We start from the raw sequence: 15,976 nt of genomic DNA, 5'->3' as shown, positions 1-15,976 counted from the left end.
ATTCGGTCTACCTTGTTCCTATTCGGTCCATTTGATCCTATTAAGTCCAATTGGTCCACTTTGTTTCATTTGGTCCAATTCGGTCCAATTAGATCACTTCAGTTCATTTTGGTTCACTTTGATATATTTTTGTGCACTTACATAATGGAAAAAGGCATGTTTGAGTTGAAAGAACCTAATCTAAAACCAATTTTATTAAAAAAAAATAAATATAAACCTCAAATGTGTAATATCTAAAGTTTTAAGCATAGCACTTGTTGTTACTATGCATTTGTTGAGTCATATTAATATAGTATTTTAGACCACTTCGGTACGGCTAAATTTAAGTGAAAGTTTTTCCAAATATAAAGGCTATGAATATACAAATGTAATCTTTAAAGAAATTATTTATTTGTTTTAACGCAGTTACTTTTAAATGAATTGCATGAGGTTGATTATATATTTAAGCAAAATAAATAATTATATACACATATGCATGTATGTATAATTTTTATTTAAATAAATTATTCATATTATGAAATCTCTTAAAAGAGATTATCATAATAATCAAAACTCATATCAAACTTATATTGAATATGTATAATTTGTTGTCTAAATTTTATTGCAGAGAGAGAGAGAGAGAGACTACTTGAGATAAGAAACTAAAAAATACAACACTAAAACGTATGAACCCAAATTAGAGTTTTTAAAATCATAATGATTCAACATTATAAGATAGAGTTGCAAGAAAGAATGAAAAATCAAGAGAAAGAGAATAATCACTTTTTTAAGAGAGAATGTGAGAGTAATAATAAGAATTTTATATAAAATAATATGAGAAGAAAAAAGTAAAAATAAAAAATATAGTAATAAACACCAAATTATCGAAGTTGTGTTATGTATTAAAATAACATTATATTGTGTGCACTATCTTATAATGTAATATGATAATATCTATGAAATTAAAAAGAATAAAAAAGATAACAACTTAAAAACACAAAACTTAATCACTTCAACCCAAAGTAGAATTCCCAATAATATCAAAATTCATCAACCTAAAGTAGAGATGTAAGAAAAATATAAAACAAATCCACCAAAAATGAAAAAAAAAATGAGAGAGAGAGAGAGAGAGAAATAGCATTTTGTGTGTGGAAATGAAAAAGAGAAATAGCATTTTGTGTGTGGAAATGAAAAAGAAAAAGAGAGAGAGAAATAACATTTTTTGTGTGAAAAAATTATGAATAGAATGGAAAAAAAATTGTAATTTTATAGTAAGAGAAGGGAATTTTATTTTCACATTTTTTTTCTTTTGTAAATTTTATATTATTAAGTGAATTATAAATATTTAAGATAGAAATTAATATTTAAAGTGTGGACTGTAAAGTGATTTATCTTTATCTTTTTTTTTTCTTTTTGTATGGTACTTTAATTTCAAGAAATCAAGTACCGGGTCAATTTTTTTCACTTTTTTTTTTCTTTTGTAAATTTTATATTATTAAGTGAATTATAAATATTTAAGATAATAATTAGTATTTAGAGTGTAGACTGCGGAGTGATTTATGTTTATCTTTTTTTCTTTCTTTTTGTATAGTACTTTACTTTCAAGACTATGAAATGATTTTGTAAGTGCACAAATGCACCTGGCCCCAAGAACAGTTATGGGCCCAGGCCCAATGAGCCTTAAACAATATGAATTTGTAGAGGGTGGGCTTCAAACCCAGGTTAGAAGTGTGTGGGGATTAAATGACAGCTTAAAGATTGCAAACACTTGGAAACAATAAGGAATATTATAAATCTGCTTCCTCGGACGTAAGCCGAGAGCTGTTCTTATATTATATCTTTCTCCTTGTCTGTCTTCTTTTTTAGATTACAAAAAGTCCGTCCCCCTTTCTCTTCTAGGTTCCTCCTTAAATACTCTTCTTTTGAACACTTTGTACACGTGTTGCCCCACCTCCCCCTTAGCCTAGATATTTCCCTTTTCAGTGCCTTTGAATAGTAACCAGAAGTTTCTCTTCTACTGTTCAGGTGTCACTTCCCCATAAATGCGGCCAGGGTGGTAGGTGCAGGGTCTTTAATGTGGAGGTAGCAGCCTTTATCTTTGACATTTCTTCAACACTGGTGCTTCTGGGGCGTTCTAGGGTTCACCCCCTTTTACCATTGGTCTTATCCGTGTCCTTTACTAACCTTTACCATGAAGTCCCGGGTTCTTCGATGTCAGTCCGAAGGGAAAAATCATCCTCGGCTAGACCCTCGGACCCTCGGCATATGGGCCGACCCGTAGTACTAACAAGTCCTAAACCCAAGAGCAGGTCGGCCTTCCTCAGCATGACCCAACGGCCCATATTCCTATCAAGGTCTTTTTACCCCCCACAGATTTATTTTTATCATTTTTTCTTTCTTTTTCTTTTTGTATGATACTTTACTTTGAAGAAATCAAATACAGGGTATTTTTTTTTACTTTTTTTTTTATTTTGTAAATTTTATATTATTAAGTGGATTATAAATATTTAAGATATTAATTAGTATTTAAAGTGTTAACTGTGGAGTGATTTTTTTTCCCTTTTCTTTTTGTATGGTACTTTACTTTTAAGAAATCAAGTATTGGGTAAAAAATAAATTTCAATTTTTTTTTCTTTTGTAAATTTTAGATTATTAAGTGGATTATAAGTATTTAAAATAGTAATTAGTGTCTAGAGTGTGGATTGTGAACTGTGGACTGTGGAGTGATTTTTCTTTATTCTTTTTTTTTTCTTTTTATATGGTACTTTACTTTCAATAAATAAAGTATTGGGAATTTTTTTTTCTTTTATAGATTTTATATTATTAAGTGGATTATAAATATTTAAGATAATTATTAGTATTTAGAGTATAGACTGTGAAATGATTTATCTTTATCTTTTTTTTTCTTTTCCTTTTGTATGGTACTTTAGCTTTTAAGAAATTAAGTACTAGGTAATTTTTTTTCTTCATTTTTTTATTTTGTAAATATTATATTATTAAGTGGATTATAAATATTTAAGATAGTTATTAGTATTTAGAGTATGGATTGTGGAATAATTTATCTTTTTTTTTTCTTTTTGTACAGTACTTTACTTTTGAGGAATCAAGTATTGGGTCAATTTTTTTTTCAACTTTTTTTATTTTGTAAATTTTATATTATTAAGTGGATTATAAATATTTAAGATAGTAATTAGTATTTAGAGTTTGGACTGTAGAGTGATTTGTCTTTATCTTTATTTTTTTTAATATTTTTTCTTTTTGTATGGTACTTTACTTTCAAGAAATCAATTACTGGGTAAACTTTTTTTTAACTTTTTTTTTTGTTTGCAAATTTTATATTATTAAGTAGATTATAAATATTTAAGATAGTAATTAGTTTTTGAAGTGTGGACCGTGGAGTGATTTAACTTATCTTTTTGTTTTCTTTTTCTTTTTGTATGGTGTAAGTGCACAATTGCACCTGGCCCCAAGAACAGTTACGGGCTCAGGCCCAACGAGCCTTAAACAATGTAATTTATAGAGTGTGGGCTTGAAACCCAGGTTAGAAGTGTTTGAGGATTAAATAGCAAGCTAAAGATTATAAACACTTAAAAACAACAAAGAATGCTATGAATCAATCTGCTCGGACGTAAGCCGAGAACTGTTCTTATATAATTTCTCTCTCTTTCTTTTTCTCTTTCTTTTAGGTTACAAAGAGGGAGATCCCCCTTTCTGTTTTAGATTCCTCCTTAAATACTACTCTCTTGAATACCTTTTACACGTGTTGCTTTACCTCCCCTTTAACCTAGATATTTCTTTTCCCAGTGCCTTTGAATAGTAACCAGAAGTTTCTCTTCCACTGTTCAGGTGTCACTTCCCCATCAATGCGGCCAGGGTGGTAGGTGCAGGGTCTTTAATGTGGAGGTAGCAGCCTTTATCTTTGACATTTCTTCAACACCAGTGCTTCTGGGGCATTCTAGGGTTTACCCCTTTTAACCATTGGTCTTAACCGTGTCATCCCCTAATCTTTATTGCGAAACCCCGAATTCTTCGGTGTCCGTCCGAGGATAAGTTCACCCTCGGCTGGATCCTCGGACCCTCGGCGTATGGGCCGACCCATAGTACCAACAAATTCTAAACCCAGTAGCAGGTCGGCCTTCCTTAACACGGCCCAAAAGGCCCACATTCTCATCAGGATCTTTTTGCCCCCCACATATGGTACTTTACTTTCAAGAAATTAAGTATATAGTAAATTATTGATTTTTTTCACTTTTTTTTTGTTTTGTAAATTTTATATTATTAAGTGGATTATAAATATTTAAGATAGTAATTAGTATTTAGAGTGTGAACCATGGAGTGATTTATCTTTATTTTTTTTATTTTTTATGGTACTTTACTTTCAAGAAATAAAGTACTGGGTAGATTTTTTTTATTTTGTAAATTTTATATTATTAAGTAGATAATAAATATTTAAGATAGTTATTAGTATTTAGAGTTTGGACTTGCAAGGACTTAAAGTGATTTGGATTAGGGATTAGCAGAATTAGAGAACAGCTAGGTCTCCAGAATAAGGGAGAAGTTACCAAGAGTAGGTAGGAGAGAGAGAGAGAGAGTGTAGAAGATACAAAAGAATGAGAGATTTATTAACCAATTGCTTGAATGACCCTTATGTCTCACCCGTACTCTTATATCTGATCTGTTGCCTTTAACAAACTAACTACCACTTAACTCCCTCTAACTACCAATTAACTCCCTTTGACCTCCCTTGACTAAACCATGGTTCTAACTAACCCTCCCTTACTAACTATACTGAGTTACAATTGAATTACAATGAATTACAACAATTACACAATGATTCTAACAGGACTGTGGAGTGATTTAACTTTATCTTTTTTTTTTTCTTTTTCTTTTTGTATAATACTTTATTTTCAAGAAATAAAATACTGGGTAAATTTTTTTTTCACTTTTTTTTTTCTTTTGTAAATTGTATATTATTAAGTGGATTATAAATATTTAAGATAGTAGTTAATATTTAAAGTGTGAACTGTGAAGTAATTTATCTTTATCTTTCTTTTTCTTTTTATATGGTACTTTACTTTTAAGAAATCAAGTACTGAGTAATTTTTTTTTTCATTTTTTTTTAAAATTTATATTATTAAGTGGATTATAAATATTTAAGATAAAAATTATTATTTAGAGTGTGGATTGACTGTGGAGTAATTTATTTTTATCCTTTTTTTTGTATGGTATTTTACTTTCAAGAATTTAAGTACTAGGTAAATCCTATAAAAAAAAAGTATTGGGTAATTTTTTTTTTCACAATAAAGGGGTATTAGCATCAAGTCAAAACATATATGTTGCTGTCAAGTAGCTAGACAATATGGTGAGGGAAGTTGAGAGGAAATTTAAAACCGAAGTGATTGTGATTGGCTAAAAACTGGCCAATCTCAAAAATAACAAAAAAGGGTAAGAATTAACAAAAACTGGCTTTGAAAAAAAAATTAAGGTGTTGAAAAAAAAAATCTCTTTAGTGTCTGAACGAAAGCAACAACAACACCAATACCGCAAAGGCAAGAACATCGTTTTCTATATCCTCCTCGAGTGTTTTGAGCAAAGATTGGAGAGAGAGGCTTGGCCATGAAAAATAGGCCATGGAGTACAAAGAATAATGCTTTGGCTGAGGACCTCACTAGAGGAGAAGGTGAGGGTTGAGGAAGGGAACAAGAAAGGAGAGAAAAAAAAAATGAAAGAGAGAAAAGAGGAAGTTGAGGAAGAAGGGTGAGTAATGGTGCATTTCTAAAGTGACAATGTGATCTATTTATAGAAGAGAAAGATGAAGTAAAATAAATGAAAATTTTAGGCTGAACCTCACAAATGTTTTATTATAAGTTATTGTTGTGACCAAAATTTTTATTGGTTTTTATGGCCAGCCACTAGCATTTTTCTAAATATATATTTTTTTTGCTAACCTATCATTTTTCTAAATAAGTTAAATGATTAACATATATTAAGCATGAGTAATGCTATAAACACAAAATTTTTACACAAAGCTGATGTGACAAATTTTTATTGATTCCCATTTAAGCTCATTACTTATATCTTTTTTTTTTCTTTTTTTTAACTTACTAATAATCACTCACAATATCAACTATTTGGGAAAAAAAAAATTGTAGCTCTAGCATTTTCGATTAAACATTGATGCCAATTGACTCAACAAATCTATCGAACTCATCAAAGCCTCGTGAAGTGAGGATGAATATTTAGCCTTCTAAACATTTGCTCACTTTTGCAAAGTCCCTTATAGATACCTTTAGCGATGTTATTTTCTTACATATCATCGATTGGAACATTTTGTAACTTATAATCTAAATAAACATGCAAGACATATTAATGATTTAATGGTGTGAATAGAAGATTTTCCTCCACATGCTTATGGTGTTAAATCCAACTAAACTTGCGTTACTTTTTTACTTACCAATATTTCTATAAACTATTAGTATGACAATTTTTTTTTTTAACTTTTTGTAAATTACAAATATACTTTAATTCACTTTCAACAAAATTTTGAATAAGCTGTTCACAATTGAAATCTGCCGCTCATTGAGGTTTCTTCTTCACAATATTTTCAGTGTGGTACCTTCGTTTTGTACTAACTACAAAGACTGTCTATATATTTCGGGTATTATTTCATTGAAACCTACTGCATCTACTTCATCCCTCTCATGTTTTTGCAAAGCATCTTGAATTCTAAACTACTTTCTTTTCAATCTCAGCTCTCCTCTTCCCAGTCCGCACAACTTGCAAAGTCTTATTTGTTATAATTCCTTGGCTGTAACACAACTACTCTAATTTTACCTACAAATAATTTATGTACTCAACCAATCTCTCAAGCTGAAGTTAATGTTGTTTGGCTAATATTTATGAATGCGACATTTTTATTTTTGTTCCTTAGGGAAAATTCTTAGGTAGTCCCGGAGTATAATGAAATTGTGCTCCCTCCTCTCACATTCATGGTGGACCCCACCATGAATTTAATGAGCGGACCCCACCATGAATGTGAGAGGAGGGAGCACCATTCTCCATGTTCCGAGAGTACCTAAGAATTACTCATTCCCTAGGCCTTCACTTTAAGTACAAATAGTAATTATAGTTTCTAGCTATTGCCACTACCATGTTATTGATAACCACTATGGTAGTAGCATCATATCGATGATGGTGAGTGTGGCAGTAAAGATGGAGGCTAAAAATGAGAAAACAAAAGCACTACTCAACAGAAATTTGCTACAAATAATAATTTTACCTACAAATAATTCTTCTTCTTCTTCTTCTTCTTTATTGTTATTATTATTATTTAGAAAGCCTCAGGTTTGCTTTTCTTTTTTTAATTTATTATTATTAGAGTATCATTTAAGTATATGAATATCAATTGTCTACTATTATCAATAAATTGACATTTTAGTTAGAAATTAGCATATTAAATGAGATATGAACTTCTTCTCAAAAAAAAATTAAATATTTTTAATAAATGCTATAAATTTTGACTAATGAATATACAAATAAATATATATATATATATATTTAAATATATAAAATTAGCGGTAAATATGAAACAGTACATCTCGGTATCAACCGGTATCAAAATATTTCTTCTTACTAATTAATCAAATCGAAATAGCGTTCGGCATTGTATGGACTCCATTTACATTATCTCATAGTGGTTTTTCCATTTGAAAATGTTATCCATCAGTTTATCACTTTATTTCCATATTGTTCTCTTATTTTATTACTTATATTATTTGCTTTTGGGGCATTTGTTAATAAACCGTTTTAGATAATTTTTTATACAACTTTTATGGACAATATAAAAATCTGTAAAAAAAAGAAGAAGTTAGTTACTTTTTATTATTTTCCCATAATTTTTTTTAATATATTCTTAAATCAATGTTCTTAAAACATCCTTTAACTTGTCCACACACACACACACACACACACACACACACATATATATTGTAGATTGGGGTCTTTAATCTGGGAAAAAAATGAAAAGAGGGAAAGTGGGAGAAGAAAAAGATATGAGTTAGTTGTAGCCTTGTTTATAGTAAGAGAAGGGGAATAAGAAAAGCAAAAAATAGAGGAAGATTAATGGATTAAAGTAAAGTAATATTAAGGTAAATAGTAGTGAGGAGATGAAAATGTAAAAAGCAAGAGGAAAAGTTAGAAAAAGTATAACAATAAGTAGAGAAAATTAATAAGAAAAAAAGAATTAAAAATAAGAGAGAGAATATTGAAAATGAGTGGATGTTGTGGCTTAACAAGAGTGTAGTAACAATAAATGTTACGCTCAAATTTTTTAAAATTAAATATATAAATAGGAGACGATACATAAAACCTAGTTTCTATCCTCTTCATATCCAAGGACCAAAAATTTTGGTTCATATTTTGGTAGTAAGAATGTATTAGATTGATCAAATGGATTACAATCTATTAAATCTTTAAATTCTTTTATTTTTTTCCAAGGTAGTTGTTGAGAATTAGAGGAAGACAATGGGCTCAAGCCCAATCTAAAGTGGTGTGAAACAATCTAATTTGCCGATCAACTAGTGGGTTAGTTTTTCATGCAATGCATTGGGTGGAGTGGCGGTTTGACCACCAAATCGAGTCCAACCGACCCATTAGCACCAAACTAGAAAGTCTCATGTTGACATGGGGTCATATGCATCTACCCTCTCAATTGTAGGCCCCAATCGTGTAAAACGCACGTATGAGCAAGAAAATACGTATACCAGATGCTTGACAGTCAAGCTGAACCAAGCAATAATTTATAGTAATAGCAATATCCGTATAAAAAAAACTATCAATCATTTACCTCAATCATTCCCCGGCTCTCATACTTCTCATTTGCTTATATTGAGAAACAGATTTTCCAAACAAATATACAATTTTTTTCTGGTGCATGATTTTACACTGAGTTCTTCATGGGGTCTAAATGGATAAGTCATTCCCTCACCATCTGTTCTTCTGTTAAGAGAGAACATCCCTTTCGTGGCCAATTCAGTTGGGTCTGTACCAACTCATAGGTCCGTGAGTACAGCTCAATTTGGAAACTTTCAAAAAACAGGTTACTAGGAGATTTATTTCCTCAAAAAAAAAAAACAAAAAACAAAAGAAACCATTGCAATAAGAATATGGGACAAGCATTCAACAGATAAAAGTGTATCCAGTAACTGGGGACACGACAGTGAACACCATAAATTGTGATGGAATTGATGTCAGATATAGACCATTGACAACATAAGCTCTTCTGAATACAATCTACCTTTAAGTTCCAACTCAGGCCACAAAATATTTTAATGCCATCTTGAGAATTACATCGGTGCTAACCCAAAATCCGGTAACGACTACAAATATGACCAGAAAAGGGAAGGCAATATAGGAACAACTTTATTTAAGTGCTCTACAAATTAGTCTCAAGGGAAGCTAGATTCAAGATGAACATTATTGCCAACTGTATGAGCAATGACACTAAAAACAAAAAGAAAAAAGAAACAATAAATATCTTTCAATGTAATTATAACTGCTACACTCACTGCCATTCAATTCCTCTATAGTATTCAGTCAATTCGACTCATGGTGATACATGAATGAAACCTCATGGGGCAGCATTCAGTCCACAGTACTCAAAACACAGTAGGCTGGTAAGTATTACTATATGCACATTGAATCTGATAATAAGGCACTTGGCAAGGGTCTCACCAACCTGTGTACTGCTATGATCCAACAGGAGCAATGCCCTTAGTCTTAGCTGCAGCAGTTGCAGCAGCAGCTGCTGCAGCCGCTGCTGCAGCAGCAGATGCAGCAGGATTGGGTGTTGAAGGAGGCACTGGATTGGACTGTGAGGTACTCTGAGTTGTAATTATTTTCTGTGGTTGCTGTTGCTTCTGCGGAGAATCAACTTGGGCAAGCAGAGCCTTAATTTGGTTTCCTGAAAGAGTCTCATGCTCAAGCAAAGCATTAGCAAGTGCATGAAGCTCCTTACTATGAGTGGTTAGAATGGTTTTTGCATTGTTATAAGCCCTTTCCAAGAAGTACTTCACTTCTTTCTCAATAAGAAGCCTAGTTTCTGTGCTCATGCTCTTCCCATTGTCATCATAATTGTGAGTGACAACCCCTACTTCTTTGCTCATACCATACTTTGTAACCATTGCTCTTGCAAGAGAAGTTGCTTGCTGAAGGTCGGAAGATGCACCTGAAGTAACTTCATTTTCTCCAAAGATGAGTTCTTCTGCTACTCGCCCCCCCATACAAACATCAAGCCGGGCAAGCATCTGCTTGCGAGAGATGCTTGTCTCATCCTTGTCAGGCAATTGAGCAACCATGCCAAGAGACATCCCACGAGGAACTATTGTTGCCTTGTGAACTGGAAGAGCTCCATCAGTATGGATAGCCACAAGGGCATGGCCACCCTCATGGAAAGCGGTCAGCTTTCGTGATTCATCAGATATAACAGCAGACTTGCGTTCACTTCCCATCATAATCTTGTCCTTTGCATACTCCAGATCCTCCATGCTCACTGCTTTAGCACCATCCATGGCAGCCTTTAAAGCAGCAATGTTGATCAAGTTGGCCAAATCAGCACCAGAGAATCCAGGAGTCCCTCTAGCAATAATCATCAAATCAACATCATCTGCCTTCAAAACCTGTAAAAAACGGAAATTGTACAGCAAAATTAGTGTTAAGAATTTTATTTTATTGTTATTATTTTAATAATTTCTTCTAAAAAAGGTTAGGTTTTGAATTAAATACTTGTTTAAGGTAACACCAGCAAACATATATGCCTCTATATTGGCATCAACAAAGATTGAACGCATACCCTTTTATATCATAGATCTGATAATATATGATGCATAGAACTTAGGTACAATTCCATAGGTGCAGTACATTAGGTTCCTCAATTGAATTCAAACACACTAACTATTTGAATTTAATTATCCTTGGGAAAGATAATGCAACCATTTGTCTAGATTCAATTGGAAAATCTAATGTACTGCACCTAAGAAATTGTACCTAAGTTTTGCCCATATATGATGCTTGTTTTTGATAGGTAGAGAGGGGAAGGGGGAGGTGGGGTTCAAACCACTGTTATGGGAACCCCACAAAGGATGCCATTACTGTGAGGCTATCACATGAGCCCCACCTATATATGATAACATAGTGTGTTTTCTATAAGTAGGATAATTTACTATTCTTTTTTTGTGGGTTAATATAATTATTATGGAAACTATCTTCTTGTAGTGACTGAAGATGATGATCACAAACCTGCTCAGAAGATTCTTATTGGTTAACTTTTTTTTCCAAGGTACTGCCTAGATATAAGTGGGTTACCTATTAGCATAAACATATAGTTTCTTTTCCTTCATTCTATTCAATCTGAAGTCATAGTGTTTGCTACTTCCTTAATTGACATGTAGTTTTTAACTACTAGTTCTGTTATTTTTGGTCTTTGGCTCTTCGTCTACTTTTTAAGGTTTCCCCAATTTGAATCAACTCACTCTTTTAAAGAGGAGCATCGTTTGCTATCCTCTGAACAAGACCAAACCATCTCAATCAACTTTTCCTCATCTTTCCATCAATAAGGGTTCCCCCCATCTTTAAGGAGATTTCCTCATTTCAAATCTTATCTTTATGTGTATTTCCACTTATCTATCTTAACAATCACATTTACGGATTAAAGGGCAATTTGATCATTACAAGAAAATTTACTAAACATGTTTCCTCACTCCTCCTATCTGCTGACATGTGGGTAAATTGAAGCTCTAGACTTCTAAGGATAGAAGTTCTCATTCCTTCATTTCCTTTTGCTCCCACTCCACTCCCGCCACTCAAAGAGATCATTGGTCAGGGTTTTCCATGCACAAAGTCACAACAAAGGCTTTATGAAAAAAGGACAGTCAGTCACCACCATCCCAATCTTAGTCTTGCAGATACTGGAACTTAAGTTTCTTCAAGAGTGAAAAAAAAGAAAAAAAGAAAAAAAAAGAATACCTTTGACATGTGGGAATCCATAATCTGCCTTCGTCCTTCAACATCTGGATTAGGAACGACAATATGGCGATCAAACCGTCCAGGTCTCACCAATGCCTTGTCTAATGATTCGGGGAAATTGGTAGCAGCTATAACAATAATTCCTTCATTCTGTTTGAAGCCATCTAGCTCAACAAGCAACTGATTCAAAGTCATTTTCATGTACTGTTGGTCCTTTGGGTTACGGCTTCCTCCTATGGCGTCTATTTCATCAATGAATATTATACAAGGTGACCGCTTCTTTGCAGCAGCAAAAAGATCTCTCACCCTCCGGGCTCCAACACCAACAAACATCTCTTCAAACTCACTGCCACTGCATGAGAAGAAAGGTACCCCAGCTTCTCCAGCAATAGCTCTAGCTAACATTGTTTTGCCAGTTCCAGGTGGACCAACAAGCAAAACACCTTTTGGAAGCTTGCCACCTAGACGAGTGAAGCGCTGCAACAAGGGAAAGCCAATTAAAAGAAGAAGAAAAGTTAAAATCAACCTCTATATAATTAAATATAAAAGTACATTGGGGATGGAAAGAAAGGAAACGAGATAATCAATCATGGGAAAATTTAATGCATTGACCATTGTGGATCAAGAATAAAAATCATGGACAAGAACAGAGTCAGGTTCCATGTCATTCAGTACATTTATTTCCAAGAAAACAACAGAGTCACCTTATTGGAATAAGAGATGAAAAAGGAAGCAATTAAGAGCTATTTTGGTTGTGTTTTACGATGTTTTCAATGGTTTTTTTTCCCCCTTGACTAAAAACAGAAAATGTTTATAGGAAAAACAATTTCGGTGTTCCTAAAAACAACCATTTTGAGTTACAGTTCAAAAATCTGAATACAAAGAACACCTACCCAAACAGAGAACTCAGGATTTTTTTTCCCTAACTTCTCAAAGACCATTTCCAAATAAGCCCTAACTAGTTTTGAAACCTTAAGACATATTCAAGTAAGCATGCAAAGGAACAATAACTATATCACATGGACTTGAATGCAAATTTAACACTGATTACACACCAATAGTATTTCAATCACACCAAAAAATGAAACAGAAAAGCAATCAAATAATAAAGTTGGGAAGACTTCAGTACAAAAAAAAAAAAAGTTTTTATCTCTTCCTAAGTTGGAAAAGCCTGATGGTTAGATAATGAACAATTTGCAGGTCCAACACATATATCATACCCATACTTACATGAAGTCTGTCTTAAACATATAGATGCACATATTTTTAAGTATTTATGTCACAAAACAGGTGTGCAAAGGGAAGAGACATAAAACATGTATCCATATTTCAAAAATGCATTTACCTTAGGATCTCGAAGATAGTGAACAATTTCTTCTAGCTCTGACTTTGCCTCATCAACACCTTTTACATCATTGAATTTTGTGCTAGATTCCATGCTAGGTTGCACTTCTTCATGCAGACCAAGTCCTGAAAAGTGGAAACAAACATAGGAAAAGCTTTCCATAATATTCTCAACATATTTAAAACAAAATAATGGAGCACCTGAAGTATCAATACATAGTAATACCTTTACTAATTCCTCTATCCTCAATGAGTGCTCCTACACCAGATATCAGGAGAAAGGCAAGTGCAATAGTGCGAATCGTACGCCACAACTGCTCTTTGAAATGCCCTCCTTCTGAAGCTACCATATGAATAGGAGCACTTGCAGTACCAAGAGCACCATCTTTAGTAGCTTTTCCCACGTTCCTTAAAGCAGAAAGGCCACCAATACTTTCTTCTTCCCTTCCTGAGTTTACAATACCTGCAATTTTGAAGACACATTTTATCATCAGTTGAAAATGATACGATTAAAACAGAGAGTGAGAGTGTTAAATAAACAGAACCAATAACAGCTTATTGGCGATACAGAAGAAAATCAATTTACAAACTATTTTAAAGATTCCTCTAAAAGAGTGAACAACTTTCAAAACTCAAGCATCTAATATTTGAGTGAATGGAATGCACACCTCGGCTCCTATACCTACCTCTCTGCAACGTCTTGAGTAACTCGCTTTCATCCAGCCGGTCAACCTTGACTAATGCTTTAACATATTCTGAAAGAGCTGTAGAGTTAGAATGTAGTGATGGTTGGCTTTCAAATAGTCTTATTACTGCTTCGGGATCATTTCGATGGTAAAGTTCTTTAAGATGAGCAACTTCGCTAGCTTCATCTACATCACGTACTCTGCGAGCCAAACTGCCAACATAGCTCGATTGGAACCTCTCTTGAGTACATAAAAGTCTATTCCCTGCACAAAAGGTAAACATCAAGTACTTGAAACATAACCAAAGAGAATACACTTGACTTGTATTAAAAATTACATTATAACAACAACAATGACAAACAAAGCCTTAATCCCAAATTACACATACCTACACCACCTCCAAGCTTACTGACAGGTATATAAGTCCTGACAAACAAATTTTTGAATTGTCCAAACTCCCCTTGATGCCTTGAAACCTGTAGCATAAAGAACATTAAGTTTAATAGACCAAGTGATACCAACGAGTTGTAACTTGTAACGCACTACTGTTGAGAACTTGGAATTTCAAGGGATTGAGAATGGAAATCGTTTCAACCCATGTCCAACACATAAATGGAGATTTGAAAAAGAGAAAAAAAGAAAAAAGGTCACCTTCATTTAGCTAATAGTGCAGAATTATATCAAAGTTCTCCTCTCGCCCCATCACTTTTACATCAATACTTTATATATGTATACGTGTGTGTGTGTGTGTGTGTGTCTGTGTGTGTATATATATATATATATCAATACTAGATGTGACAAGAGAGTACTTGTAAGAAGCTAACCACACAGTGCCATTGCTTTGTAAAAAATAAGCAAGCTGAAAGTGAACTGAGAAATCTACTCGAGCACAAAACTAGCAACAAAACTTAAAAGAATTCAATTAAAAACTACTGCAACAAGCTCATAACTCTTCATAAATGTAATTCAGAACACAACCATTAACTGTAAAGCCAAATAAACCATACCCAGAACACTGTAGCTGAGAAAAAAAAAAAAAAAAACTCAAAATAGTGCAATTTAACAAAAAGATGCCCACCCCCAAAAAAGACTTCACCTTTGGAAATTTTGAACAAAACCCAGTTGTGATATCAGAACAAAAAGGCCTTCCTTCTCTTCGTTCATCATATTTTATAATATATATAACACTCAAAAATTCAAATTTTCTACATATTCCAAGCTATCAAAACAGACAACAGACCTCCTGAATCGATTCCCAGTGTATTTGATTTATGTTCCATTGGTGCAATCACAAAAACAGTAATAGATCCAGAAACATTAAATATTATATAAATATTAGACAAGTATGAACAACCCACTATTGAAATTAGGGTTTCCAAAATCCAGAAAAGAAAAAAGAAATTCAACCCAAAACAAAAAGCCTTACAAATATTTTAAAAAATAATAAAAAATAAAAATTTTGAGTGAAATAATTCAACCAACCTGAGTGAGGAGGCTCCTCCAAGCCATATCTTATTCAGAGACCAAAAGGGTCTTACTATTTTTTTTTTTCTCTCTCTCTCTATAAAGGTTTCTCTGAGGTGTGTAATTTTTTTCTGTTTGGTTAGAAAGAAAATGAGAATGAGATGAGAGAGAGAGAGAGAGAGAGAGAGAGGTATGAGGATTAACCGAACGATGTGGGAAGAGTGGAGACCGACCGTGCGATGCTGTGTTCTGAGTTCCAAATTGAAACATGTGTTGTGACAAAGGTTGTGGGAATTTGTGAAATGTCAATATTGCCCCTGGTGGCTATATGGATTTGTAACATATATGTTTATGTTTTGACTTGGATTTGGACCCATTTCCATCAACCAATCATGCCCTTTCGTGGCCATGAAGCTTATATATTTTACAAGACAAAAAAAAAAAATTATCATCGAGTCAAATGCTTTTAATGGATCTCCTTT

The 15,976-nt window shown here is 33.1% G+C and overlaps 1 protein-coding gene across 2 annotated transcripts; it reads right to left on the bottom strand.

The window, feature by feature from the left end:
- Positions 1-9,197: 9,197 nt before the first annotated feature.
- LOC142613710 (ATP-dependent zinc metalloprotease FTSH 4, mitochondrial) lies at positions 9,198-15,745 on the bottom strand. 2 transcript variants are annotated; one of them, XM_075786179.1, is made up of 7 exons: positions 15,513-15,745; positions 14,419-14,506; positions 14,013-14,294; positions 13,571-13,807; positions 13,346-13,470; positions 12,001-12,477; positions 9,198-10,655 (listed from the first exon to the last, which is right to left on the bottom strand). In XM_075786179.1, exons 1-7 carry the CDS (start codon positions 15,537-15,539, stop codon positions 9,726-9,728), a joined length of 2,166 nt encoding a protein of 721 aa, XP_075642294.1. In that variant the 5' UTR covers positions 15,540-15,745; the 3' UTR covers positions 9,198-9,725. The 2 variants fall into 2 exon arrangements, with proteins under 2 accessions (XP_075642294.1, XP_075642301.1); XM_075786186.1 differs by having other exon boundaries at positions 14,031-14,294.
- Between the last annotated feature and the right edge of the window lie 231 nt (positions 15,746-15,976).

The sequence above is a fragment of the Castanea sativa genome, chromosome 1 (genome assembly GCF_040712315.1).
Source record: "Castanea sativa cultivar Marrone di Chiusa Pesio chromosome 1, ASM4071231v1".
Classification (NCBI taxonomy): domain Eukaryota; kingdom Viridiplantae; phylum Streptophyta; class Magnoliopsida; order Fagales; family Fagaceae; genus Castanea; species Castanea sativa.
Note: the sequence above shows the minus strand (reverse complement) of the source record. Positions and strands in the feature narration are given on the sequence as shown.